This window comes from Alosa alosa, chromosome 4, assembly GCF_017589495.1.
Source record: "Alosa alosa isolate M-15738 ecotype Scorff River chromosome 4, AALO_Geno_1.1, whole genome shotgun sequence".
NCBI lineage: Eukaryota > Metazoa > Chordata > Actinopteri > Clupeiformes > Clupeidae > Alosa > Alosa alosa.
The window spans coordinates 12800279-12814222 of record NC_063192.1 but is presented as its reverse complement, the minus strand read 5'-3'; the positions used below and the strand labels follow the sequence as shown (position 1 = coordinate 12814222).

Genomic DNA, 13944 nt, shown 5'->3' with positions numbered 1-13944 from the left:
GTCAGATAAAGGCTAGTATTCAGTCGGTGTTGGCGAGCCCCATAAGAGAGAATGTGCTCCATTTAGGCTCCCTGTTCTTAATGATATTTGACCCATACCACGCTAGTGTTACAGTATTCTAACCGCGTCTTGATGAAATTTCTTTGGCAAATCACACAGCAGATGCTCGCTTGTGGGCTTGGCACAATAGTAGCACGTGTTGAAACAAAAAAGGAGGGACAGTATTTGTCTTATTTATTCATAATGTCACTTGAAGTGAAACTAAAGTGATATTTTGTTATTAGAAAACTGATGTCTGAATCCGTATGGTTGCGTGAAAGGCATCGGTGTACATTTTTAGCGTTACAGCTGGTTGCGATCAGGCTGGAGGAAAAGAGGGTGGGTGGAATAAGGGGGTGTTGGCTTACCGTCCCTCCTCTCTCTCTCCCCGCTCTCTCTCTCTCTGTCCCTCACACACGCGCTCCCCAAATGTGGGTCGGAAGATTTGCGCTGCGGATTCTCACTGAATCCTAACAAGCAGAATCTGAAAATCAAGCAGCGCGCTTTTCGGCTATAGGAAACGGGGGATTTTAAGGACTGTAGCAGGCTATGTCCAACGCGAACAAAGCAGAGGGATAACGATGAGTGGGCGAGTTCTCAATGGAAAAGTGCTGCAGTTCCCGTCTCAGAGGGGAAGGACAATGCATTATCTTTCAAGGTAAGGGAGGCATTAAAGGTTATTTATTTATCCCCATAATGTGGGTACATGAATGGAGCTTGCACTCCACGTGTGAACAAAGCAAAGCAAATTGTCAGTCGGGGAAAAGAAAGCCGGTAGCCTTTAATAAAGCAGTCTGTGACTGTGTCTGCAGCATTGGACCAGTGGTTAGTAGCCAGTATTAAACCGCAAGGTGTGCGAGGGGGGAATTTCATTGATAAGCATTTTACTAGAAATGCTTAGTAGGGTATGGTGCAAATAAACTCTGCTGAATCTTTATCTCATATAGGAGCATTGGGCAGTTTAATAGCGGAAAACGCATATTTAACAGCTATGGACAAATGTACATGTTGATTGAGTTCTACTGTAGAATATAGGTTAATGAGTCAATGAATGTAGGAAAGCCGAATAGAGAAACTATTTTTGCTTCATATGTACCACATTTCGTCTTTGCCTCGCACAGCTAATTTAATAATCTGACACATTAAGAAATCATTAACTAAATGGTAGGCTATATTTTAGGACCTTTACAGTACATTTGTATCTGATAGGCTATTGGATCTAGTATTTAGAATATTCCTGCAATCGTCTCCGGAAATGGTTTACATTTTCAGAGGATGGTCAGTCACTGTCTGACAGTGCAGTCAAAGACGATGAATGTGAAAGGGGTGTGTAGTGGGGGTGCATTGCAGTAGGCTAGGGTTAGCGGATTTCTCACATTGTCGTGGAAGTATTTCTATTGTTTTGTGATGGAGATGGCTTTGACAAGTGTTTGTTTGTTGACCATTAGGCACAGGTTGTGATGCAAATGAGAGACTGATTAAGCTCGAGACGGTGTTCTTTACAATGACCTATTTTAGCGGGCGCAATTGTGCCAATGCACCCGGTGCTCCAATTGAACGTGACTGAAGTGATCTCCGCTAAATGCAGTCTCAAGGGTGGCTCACTTAAGTCACATGAATCATAATGGACATCAGAGCGACATGTTGTTCTATCCATTCATTTTTAGAATACATACATCGATATAATAAACTAAGCGACTTAATGCAAGCGCAAATCAGATTGCATAATTTGCGCAATAGGTTATAATTATGTTATACATCAGGTAATCCTGTAATATTCGGACCTCTTCGAGACGGCAGACGGAGGGCCCCCTCCTCATCTCCATTAGACAGCATTGATTTTGACCTTGGAGCTCTATGTTTTTGCTTTTTTCTGGGTGGCTGACCCCACCATCGACCCTTTATGTAAACCCATTAAAACAAAGACAGCTGATCAAGCCATTAGCTTTAGTCAAGGCACAGATGCTTCCCAAGTTCTGACAGAGGGCGGCACGGCAGCCATGTGTCTGTTATCAATAATCTCAAGAGTGTTGCTCTTTTGCTAGCTGATCAACCTGTTTTGACGCATTCATGTTGAGAAGTGACATATTGCGACACACCGCTGATTATGGAATGTCTGGTACATGATGAATCATGTCTGTTCCTTAACTTTACTCTATTATCAGGAAACACTTTTAAATGAATTCGCAGTTGTTTTCGCGAGGTTAAACCAATGGCTTTGTTCGAAGGAGGAAGTTTGAGGCTAGGGAGCTGGCTCGCTTGACCATAACTTGCTTGTTTGACATGACATGACGCTGCATACCCGGATAATGTCAGTTAGAAACCTGATCCTGTTTTGGAGTCTGTTTGGAGTCTGTTGCTGATTTGTTTATAGCCTAACCGTTTTATGGCTGAGAGGTGGTGTGCTACAGGGGAATCAAGAAGGCCAGTGCAGACAATAGAAGGTCAGTGACCTTTATTATGAGAGGAACAGGACTGGACAATGCATTTTCACCTAAAGGGGTTGTCCCCCTAATGCTTATTTTGTAGTATACACTTGCACACAAAAAAGAAAGTTTTGATGTCAACAGGTGTGAAGTTGAGGTGAGGTGAACTGTTTATGCAGAGGGTTCTTTTGCTTTTATTATGTTCTTGATCGTTTTGTATTATTTCAACATATTTGAGAAATTTTGCTTTATAGGAGTTCAGCACACTGCTCCTCACCTGTTGTTTTGGGTCACATGAAGAAACTGACAATAGCCTATCACAAGCTGTGATCTGGTTTTAAAGATGTTAAATGTTGTGCCATTGTGTGCTTGGTGAATTAGTAAAGTTCTAACTGAAACACTAGCAGTCAGTGTCCTGATGTGCCATTCTCATTATAATTAGCTGGTATCCTGTGTTGTGTATTGACCTCATGCACATCATTGTCCTCTCTTTTGTGAAGAAGAAAAAAAAAGTCCTCACAACACATACCAGCATGTGTTGTTGTGTTGGCTAAAACTTGTCCTGTTTTTCTTGCTAAGGAGCTCTGTTAAATTTTAGTTCCAGCAAATGAATGATGTCTCTCAATTGGGTCCTCATGTTTCGTGTCTTGGAGTTAGCCAGCACACAAAGCCAGTCATGTTTCTCCCACCTGCAGAACTTTTCATTTCCAAAAAGTGGACTTTATTCTCATTCAGTGTGCTATTCATTTCAGAGGTCATCCCAGACGACTAGATGGACAGTGAATATTCTGCTATTATAACTATCCTTTTACATTACATTTGCCTCATTCTGTTAGATCGCCTTAATGATATGGACCTGAGTTTAATAGTTTTGGCTTCCTTAAGGTGGTGCATGATTTACTGTACATGTTTCATATCGCAGTGGGACTTTATGTACTATGCATTGCAATTACCTGTTGTGGAAATGAACGTTAAACACCATTTAATAGCTCCTTTGACATAACCTTTTCACACTGTTGTGGAATTCCACTTGAATTATAGCGCAGTCATTGTTACAGGGGGATATGGTGTGTGATCCAAACAGCTGGGACTGGAGAAGGGGGCCTTGGTGGTAGTGAGAGCCCACAGCTGCTTCAAGTTATTTTACTGAGGGGAGGAGCAGCACGCTCCATTCAAAAGTGTTCCCTGTCCTTCCCCTGTGCTGTTTGAAACAAAACATCTCTCAGCGTTGCCAATCGAAACGTGAGCATGGCTCTTACATCAACTGTCGATGCTGGAATAGAGCCATGGTAAACACAAAACCCATATAACAATGTCATAGTGTGTGGTTTAGTAGTTGGAGAGTTACCCTTCCTGTTGTTATGATTCGATGGTGGTCATAGTTGTGTGTGTGTGTGGGGGGGGTCATTGTACCAACCCAGCTATTGTTTGTATCCATTGTTTTGTCTTTGACCACACCTGAGGTTTAAATTTAGAGAGTGTCCCTCTTCCAAATGCTCTCTAATTTACAGTAGGCCACACAGGATAACAGGCATTTGACTGTCCTAATATTAACACACATTGTCAGTTGATGGGTTGGTCGCTTTCAAATTCTCCCTTTTTATGTTAATGAATCTCTAGAGATAACTAAGTCACTGTTGGGATAGCTAAGCCACTATAATGTGCATACACCTTTTGGATATAGTTTTAATCATTGCTTTTCTGTGTGTCGTGACTTCTCAGTGCCGTGTGGACGGTTCCTGTGTTGTTGCTCAATATCAGCTCTAGCATCTGGCTGTATAGGTCAGCAACTTTCCACCAGTGTCTACAAATGGACCCTGTGAGAAATGAGGTCTTGTTTCTGCTTGATTGAGAGTGGCCATCAGGGACACGGGAGCAGGACGGCCAGGGTCCTCACATGAACATAAACTCACATCACCCTTGTCCACACGGACTAATATTAAGCTGCCAGTGGTTATTATTTATTACGCAAGCTTAGTTGGATATCATTAAAGAAAAACAAAACATATCCTGGCCACATCAGGATACAATTTTGCTAATTTGAATACACTATTACTGTGTCAGACTGCATAAGGGTGTATTACTCTTATGGTGAAATCAAAGACATCCAAAGGAGCTTGTTTTTGTGATGTCAGAACATTGCCAGTGGTAGACCAGATCAATATGCTGTAGTGCTTAGCTATGAGAATCCATCCATGTCTGATTTGCAGTGGTGTGGACCTTTGTTGAAGAATAATCCTTTGGACAGTTGGAATTAACTGTAATTATGCTGCAATTACTTAAACCAAACATTTAGTCTTAATCTCTGTTAATCTACAATGGGCAAGCTGTGGTGGGACTTTGGTGTGAGGGCTTTTATCGATTCATCCACTGCCATAATGGAGGGACTGATTGTACTTAAGTGTCTAAGATGGACCTCATTTTGTACTGAAATGAAAGAATAATAGTATGTCGTATAAAATTTGTAATTGTGGTATTCGACACAATCAACATCATACTGTTAATCAGATAGTCCAGCACCTATCATATGTAGATACATATGAATTCCATGGTTTCACACATTAAATTGTCATTGAAATGACAGTGCCGATGCAGGCTGCATAGTCCAAGGTCCCCCATATTCTATGTTCTGTCAGGGCAATCTGTTCTCTAAGGCTTAACCGGTTAGGTGGTCTTACAACACATATTGGGGACCATCTGTGCTAGTACCTCAGACACCATACAGTATTACATTCAACACTGACCATAAATCCTTGTGATGGAAAACAAATGATAAATAGAACACCATGACTGATAAGACAAACGTATAGCACAAGGACACACGCTGGGTCACTCTGGTCTGACAGATACAGTGAACTTGCCTCTCTATGACAGAAGGTAGGGAAGGGATCAGAAAATAGAGAATGCCAAAGGCTATGACTGGTCCTTACTTGCATTTGACCGCTATCATTTCCATTGTGTGAATTTTTGCTGTGGTTCTTATGCCATTGTATTTTATTAGTGTTTGAGTATGTTTTGACCTGAGACAGAAATAATTTGGCAAAGAAAATATCAAACCTGGAAAATATCAAACTCAAGCACATTAAAAAGATAGCTATTTATCATGTATAGTATTTCACTATATTCTAAAGGAACGATAAAGGGGCGTGGGCTTATTTGAACATAGTGCTTTATCTGTTTGAGCTGAGAAGTATCCTCACTTCCTCTGGCCTGCGATCTAACAGACGTTCAGTTGGACTCGTACCGAGTTGGCCTTGCCAGGCTTAGAGGTATGTCTCCAAGGTTTGAGAGCCAAGAATTGAGGGGGAAATATATTTTGGCTTGTCCTCCATACAAAGTGGAGGTCATAAAACATATTAAAACATTATTTACCCTAACAGGGAAAAAAAATTACCTCAACGAGAAAGTGGTCTAGCTGAATTGAAATGATTTTAGATAGTACCTAGACATGCTTGACAGATCCTTTTCTGTCGTTATTCTACCGTGTCCAATATTTATTTGTCCTCTATTATGAGTTAGACACTGTTATCATCCTCAATGTAGTTTTTTTGTAGTCTGAGCTCCCTTCTCAAATGTTAAATTTGTTGATTTGTTGTCAGATGGAAACAGTAGTCAGTTAATCAGTATACCAATTACCCTTACAAAAGCTACATATGGCTTTAATTCACTCTCACTTCATAAAGTAGGCATCTGATAGTTTACTCAGGCACATTGAGTTCTCTTGAAGTGGCTTCGACTTCCAAGCTACATACCTTACGCCTGTATCCTCTGACTCAGATGGGTTCAAAAGGGAAAAGCGTTTGTGGGTTTTGTTCCCTGCTGATAGGCGTTAAGCCTACTGTAATTGCTGCTGCTTCTGAAATGATTTGTTGCACTTGGGAGCCACCCTCCGTAATGGGCGGACAGAACCGAGGCTATTTCAGAAAGAGGCTTTAAACTTTATACATTGAGCACTGCCTTATAGTAATAGGAAGACGGGGAAAATGGAGGCTGAGGACGAGCAATTAGATCAGTGTATGCATTATCCTCCAGCTGCTAAAGCAAATGAAAAGCTATCTAGTGTCTACTTATTACTAACTTACTTACTTATGGTGATATGGTGAACTGCCAACTCTAATCTGATTTGAATACTCGCTCAACTCTTTAAAGCCTTTTCAGATTTTCAGACATCTGTCTGTTGGAGAAATGCATAAGGAGAACCATTAGGCATATGGCAGTGATAGCGGATTAAGTTTAGCTTGTTATGAGTGTGGCTCTTCAAAGGCTTTAACATTGACAATAGTTTCAGCATAACACAGGCCTAGTAAGTAGTATTGTTTATTATTTATTGATATTGCTCCCATCTGAAAGTCATTGTAATACAGTCGATCACATGAAACCAATCTGTGTTGGTCATTTCAACTTCAGTATGAGTGGTTGGAGGATAATTAGTCTAATCGGCCTCCTCATCGGTTTCGTCTGTGTGAAATAAATATTAGCTGTGCCCCACATAGCAGATGGATGCCCCTGGACTTCTGTGCAGCCGTGCACAGAGTCAATCTGGCTTAAATCCTGCTGCCATTTACGTAAAAGCTATCAATGGGTTTCTTTTGAAAGTACTGCATCACCAATAGGTCAGTTTCCATTTCTAACATTCTGGCCTGGGATCAAAGACATATCTTCCTCCCTGTCTCTGTCTCTCTGCATGTCTGTCTGTGTGTGTGTGTGTGTGTGTGTGTGTGTGTGTGTGTGTGTGTGTGTCTGAGGGAGCATTAATGTGAATTACTGTGCAGGTTTTGTTTAAGATTCATGCTGTGGGAAGGGTGGAGGAGATCAGGAATATTTTATTTCCAGAGATGAGGTAATGGTCCCAGTTCTGCTGAGGTAGCTCAGGTAGCTCCTCGTTTTCCAAAGTCGGAAGTGCGACCTTTGTATTTTCTCATGACCCTAAGTGAGCTTCTTAGTCAGAGTGTAATAAACTACCCTGCAATTAGCCAAGAGGCAGGCAGTCTTGGCTGAGACACTCAGATTACTGGTAACCTAAAATAGCGTAGCGTAACTAGACAGTTATTACGATGGTGCTGCAGTGGTGTGTTTTTTTTAACGATCTCTTCTGTAGCAGCATTTAATTCAAGTGGTGTTAATATTCCCCTGCAATGCTAACTGTGCAGGGATCATTAAAGAGGAAGGGTGGAGGTGGACCTAGCAGGGTGTAACTCAAACCCTAATAATTATCCCCCCACCCCCACCCCTCTCCCCTCCTCTTAGTTCACTTGTCTGTCATTCAGGGATGCCCTGAGCAGTTAGATTATGTAGGCCTACTTACCACAGCTTTTAGACAACCTGTTAATGACACCCCATATTATTGTTATTTGGTGTCCTCTGGTTATGTGCATCTTCCTTTAATCATGTAATGGTTACCTTATCTGCAGGGTTTAAAACACTTATTAATGCAAAGTGATAGCATTAGTTGCTACAAGTAGTTTTTTCCTCAATCCTTTTCCATTTTAATTGGAATGTTCTAGAATGTCTTTCGGAGTGCAATTGTGCCCTTTGACCTCTGTAGTTTTCAAGGTGCCCTTCACCATTTTGCCCTCACCCATCTCATCTCTAGTTCCCCTTTGGCTATTGCGTGACCCACTCGACCACCCATCTGGAAGATTTTCACCTCCCCCTTCCTTGCATGGCCTCACTGTATCCCCCAGAGATCTATCCACCCAAAGAGCATCTCATGTGGCTTTGGAGATTACTGATATCCTTGTTTTTGCGGAAAGAGGGAGCGTTTCAGACACCTCAGACCTTTTTTTTTTATTGCGTTGCTCATTGGGATTTAGTTTCTTGTCCTGGGAATAGATTCAGAGACAAACCGAGATAAGCATTGTGCAATATCATTCACATGTTTCCCCATCTTAAAGGTTCGCTGTTCAAAAAGCCTTCAGCCCACTGACACACAATAGAGGCTCGCATACCTTCACATCTTAACCATTTTTTCCAGCTCAAAGTGTTGCATCATCCATGGTTCAGTCATTGTGTCTTAATAACGCTAATTTGCCAGACGGATGGTGTTGGGTGGAAAGAGATTTCATTAGTGGTTATTTTTAGAGATATCTCTGGAGTGCAGAAATGTGTCTGTCTAGTGACGGAGTACTTCTCCTGGCAAGCAGCTCAGAGCCATTAATCAGTGTCATCCAGGCTCCTAGACCCCCGAAATGTCCAACAGCAGATGAGAAAGTTGCATGCAGTTGGGTCATAGGGGAATTCAACACAGCATGTTATTCATCCTGGTTTTGGATTAAAGTAGATCTGTGTCTACACAAGGAACTAGAACAGCAGTTTTGTTTAGAAATATGATTTTTGACAATGTCTGATCATCTCATGGTCTCTCTCTCTCTCTCTCTCTCTCTCTCTTCTCTCTCTCTGCAGTTGGGATGAGAGCAGCTCCATCAGCAGTGGCTTGAGTGACGGCTCAGACAACCTCAGCTCGGAGGAGTTCAACGCCGGTTCCTCACTCAACTCGCTGCCCACCACGCCAATTGGCTCTCGCCGAAACTCCGCTATCGTGGTGAGTCATTTTTGGTCTCGCTTTCCACCCAAAACGCACATTACTTTACTGAAATGCTTGTTGTGGTTTTTGCGGCATCGACGACACAGCTGCAGAGTGTTATATCAAAGGAGTCATATTCGAGATTGATGATTTTTTTTCAGAGTCAGCCAGACACATGTGAGTGAGTGTCTCTGTATGTGTGTGTGTGCTGTATGCAGTGTGCTCAGACATTTAACACGCGATCAATGACTCCCAGACCAAACATGGCACAAGACTGCAAATAGGATGAGTGAGGAACAGACAACTCTCTGTGTGAACTAAGCCTGTTTAGACTGATGCGATCGATAGTCATCTGAGATCTACTCCATGCAGTGCTACATGGACTGCAGTGTGCGGTTGCCAAAGACCTTGCCACAAAGTGTGGAACACACACACACACACAGTACAGACAGACACAGACAAATCCACACTTAGTCTTCCACTCTCTCGCTCCCTATTCCACATACATAAGTAGAGTAAAATAAACACATGCATAAACAAATGTATGTCCTAGGTAAGGTAAGGTAAGGTAAGGTAAGTTTATTATGCACCGAGTGCAACCCAAAGTGCTACTGTACTCATGTTTTACCTCACATACTTAAACTTACACTTTTTTTCATCCCCTAGTTCTCTCTTTCTCTCTCTCTCTCTCTCTCTCTCTCTCTCTCTCTCTCTCTCTCTGTCATGCACACACACACATACACACACACACACATACACACACACACACACACAGACACCATTTCGAAAGGGGTGGCTGTGTTCCATTAGTCAGTGATGAGAGCCAGACTGGGCTGCCGTTCCCCTGCTGCCCCTGGTGTGTGATTCACCCCGCGTTGCCGCCGCCGTTGCTGCCGTGATGTGGCCTTGCTCTTAAGTCATCCCAGTGGTGTACTGCAATACAGCCGCCTGATGTACGATCGTGTGCTCTTTCTCACGGCCACCCAGAGAGCTGATACTCGTAACACACTCTGAGATACGACTCTCTTATTCACTCTCCATTTCAGCAGATTTGTTAGCATGGCTGTAAGCTGTACAGCATTGCCAAAGCACAAAAAGTTGCAATACATTATTAAACATTTAAATAATGGGATACGAAAAGGGGCAGTACTAAGTCATGCTCATACTCTACTAGCAAGGTGCTCATCAGACTCCACCTGGCACACACACACACACACACACACACACACACACACACACACACACACACACACACACACAAAATCATCATCATTGTTCTTCATCAACACAGCTCTTCTCTTTCTCTCTCTCTCTCTCTCTCAGCAGTTGAGCACACAGGAACTCAGCACTGTGTGTGCTGAAGGAAGGAAGGGTTCGGTTTAGAATGCCTCCCACTGAAGTAGTGTACAGAATAAGCAGTCTCACACCCACATGTGAATAGGCCCACATATCCAATGTAGGTCACAGTCGACTGTGTTTTAGATGGTGGAGGCGGAGTGCGAAGGCTGTTGTCAGTGGCCTGCTTTTCCCGCTCAGTCCTGTGAGCCAGTGCCAGTCCTGCAGGAAGTAGGTGGTGTGGCGCTGCCATGGCAACGGCGGCACATGCGTGGAGATGCTAGGAGTGGCGCGCCGTTTCCTCGGGCCGTGCTGAAGGTCACTCCTAGAAAGTGGCGCCATCTGTACCCATCTGACTGTCCAGTCGGGGAGGCCTCGGGTCAGCTCAAACAAAAGGGAGATTTTTACAACCTCTGCCTCTGACCAGGAATGTATCAAATTAGAGTTTAAATTCATCCTGTTTCATAGAGGAACACCCAAATGCAAATATTTCTTTATGGAGCCTAATTTTTAATGGCCTTATTCTCTTCAGAACACTGTAGACATTATATGTGTCCTAATAGAAGTTGTTCTTTCACCAACAAATAATCCCGGTAATGTTCTGTACTTACAGTGATATCTGAGGACACTGTAAGGATAGTGTACCTCCGTGAGGTCTTCTGAGTCCATCCACTGAATCATCATCTTGCCACTGCTAATTTTCCCCTGTATGGCCAGAGCGTGACATTTCCCCCGGTTTCAGTGCAGTAACTGATCCTTGTTCTTCTGAGGAGGAGAAAAACACGAGATCTGACTGCATTGTAAACACTTGTGGTTGATCACAGACACTTGCGGAAAAAGCACAGCCCCCTTCTGCTGTGATGCAGAGCAGGCATCAGAACAAAGGCACGTCTTCTGCGGTGTCATAATTTCTCCGACTCGTGACATGAGGGGTGTGCTAGGGGCCAGCTCCCTTCCCCGCACATCCAGCGGAATGCGACCACAGGTTGTCTAAAGAGCATAAATGGAGATCCTCCGCCGAATGAAGTGAAACTTCCATGTTTGGTGGTGTTCAGTTTTGGGTATTTGTCACGTTGGGCACATCCAATCCATGGACCTGTGGGTTAAGCTAATATTGTGTTTTATAAGGATTGGGTTTTAACAGTAGGGTAGGTGAGTTATTATTTTTTAATGTAATATTCAGTCAAACTGAAGTAGTTATTTAACCACAACCATGTCTTCTATGAAATTCATCTCAACAGTGTTGCTGAGTTTAGTATAATGTTTAAAGTCTAAAGTATCAAGTCATACTGCAGATATAAATGTTGTGTCCAAATGTGTGCTACAAATGCATTTATAACACATTTTGGTCCGATATTTAAATGCTTGTGCTTTGTGAAAACGGAACAATAGGTCCTTATGATTGCTCACTGCAATTGCACACACTTTGCAATACACACCGTCAGAGATTTTAATTGGCTCTGGACTGGGACAGTGTTTTACCCTCTAATATCACCTCTGTATGGTTGCATTGCTCTCTGCTTTAGGCAGGTCATTCATCACTGATGTTCCTATTGTAATGTCACCCTTTCCTTTGTGAGACTCACCTTCCCCTCTCTCTCTCTCTCTCTCTCCACACACCCCTCCCCTCCTGGTCAGCTGCGCACGGATGCGGAGAAGCGCTCCCTGGTGGAGAGCGGCCTGACGTGGTACAGCGAGGAGGCCAAGGCTCTGCGGCGGAGCGAGGGCGGCTACGACACCGGCAGCCTTAAGACGGAGACCTCCAGCAAGTGGAAGAAGAGCAGCCGCATGCTGGACGATGGCGGCGGGGGCGGAGGCACAGGGGTCACGGGGGTCAAGGGCGAGCTGAGGAAGCCGCAGACGCTCAGCCAGCATGGCAGCGGTCTGAAGAAGGGCCGCAACCCTCCCGTCGGGGTCACCTCGCCCATCACACACGCCTCCCAGAGCATGCTCAAAGTGGCAGGTGAGCGAGATAGACCTGAGACACATAAGCTACTCTCTTTCTCTCGCTCAGACACTTTCTCAGTCACATTCACTCACACACTCACACTTTGAGACACTCACTGACAATTCTATCTCACTGACAATTCTATTCTAATACACTCTCTCTTTCTCTCTCTCTTTCTCTCTCTCTCTCTCTCAGTAATGTCTTGTGTGTTATCTCATATGTTGACTGATTTATTCAGTTATAATTCAGTTTTTTAAAATAGTAAATTCTTAGGAGGAATATGGCCATATTTATCAGTATTACCCTTCCGTGTGAAGCAAATTCATGATCTTGTGTTGCATGTGCAATACTCTGTGAGCTCCATTGCAAAAGCACAAATAACCATGGCCATATCATGGCCTCTCAATATGCTTTTTTTTCAGATTTCAGACACTCAAGCGTAGACACGCTGTACAGAAAGCGCCTTATATCTATTAGATCAGCTGCTGGCGTTGGTTGTGACAAAAGCCTAGATGATCCCCTGGTTGTGGTGGAAATGCCTGGTGCAGAATGATGCCCCACTGTGCCATGCTGTGGTTGGGGAGGGCCTTGGCCTCGTGCCAAGACAGCTGTTGCCCACAAACGGCTTTGATAGCACACCAGCACACTTTAAATCACCCATCCCACCCATCTCCCCTTCCTGCCAGGCCCAAAGCGCACAAAGCCTTTGTTTTTCTGTGTCCAGTGACATTTCTTCCTCCCTCTGGACTCTGTATTTATGGGAGAGAATTTATAGCAGCCATTTGAAGGCCCTGAGAATCTAAAAAAAAGAAACCAGCTATTTGTTTACATGTTTTCTTCAGTGTAACCCTTATGTTTATGACTCTTTTTTTTTTTGGTCACGATACAAGGCCACTCAACTGGCACAGTGAAACCCAGCTGTGCAAACTGTAGGTATTACACTCAAAGAGACCATCTGGACAGTGTATCGCGTGTGTTCTAGCCTCTGAGGACACACGTCTAGGCACAGGTTAAAAGGGTAATATATGAGACATATGTTTTCATATCTGTCCTCACTCGCTGTCAACACTGAAATAATTTAACCATTCACAACATTGCACAAAGCACTGTGAGAAAGCTAAACCTAAATCTGCATTAGAACAGGGTTCTGCACCTTTTGGTGACATGAAATGGTTCAGTATTAAATTCCTCATCTTGGAAAGAAAAGGATTAGTCTATCCGTTGTCAGTCAGTGAATTGCATGCTAAGGAACCAGACAGATTTCTTTTGTTGAAATCATGATGTACTTTGCATGCAATTGAAGGATAAAAAATGAAGGAGTTGAAATGATATTTTAAGAGATCGTCTGGGTCTGAAGGAAAGTCAAAGCCATAGAGCTGTCTACCAGTTGTACAGGCATTGGGCCAACGGGCCACAAGCAACATTGTCAGCTATGCTAGATGAACAGTTCATCCTTAAGAGAGAGCGAGAGCAAAAGAGGGATAGACAGTGGGAGCGGGAGGGGGGGGGGTAAGTGCTCATTAGTCTTTCAGCGAGTCTGTAAATGTTAATGTCTGCCTGACGAAAGCCTGTGTCAGCAGCGTCTTCCACGTTCCATGCACCGCGCACACTCTCTGAGGAGACTCTCAGATCACGATAATAAGGATTAACCCGCAGAGAGCGGGTCTGGCTGG

General features: G+C 43.5%; 1 protein-coding gene across 7 annotated transcripts in view; it reads left to right on the top strand.

Moving 5' to 3' along the window:
• nav1a (neuron navigator 1a) overlaps positions 1–13944 on the top strand; it is a 106198-nt gene that overhangs the window by 71816 nt on the left and 20438 nt on the right. For 5 of the 7 annotated variants that reach the window (XM_048242004.1, XM_048242008.1, XM_048242006.1 and 2 more), the window contains 2 exons: positions 8868–9006; positions 11962–12286. In XM_048242004.1, coding sequence (XP_048097961.1) covers positions 8868–9006; positions 11962–12286 — 464 coding nt within the window. Of the gene's footprint in view, positions 1–388; positions 698–8867; positions 9007–11961; positions 12287–13944 lie in introns of those variants that run through there. The other 2 variants (XM_048242010.1, XM_048242009.1) reach the window with 1 other exon arrangement.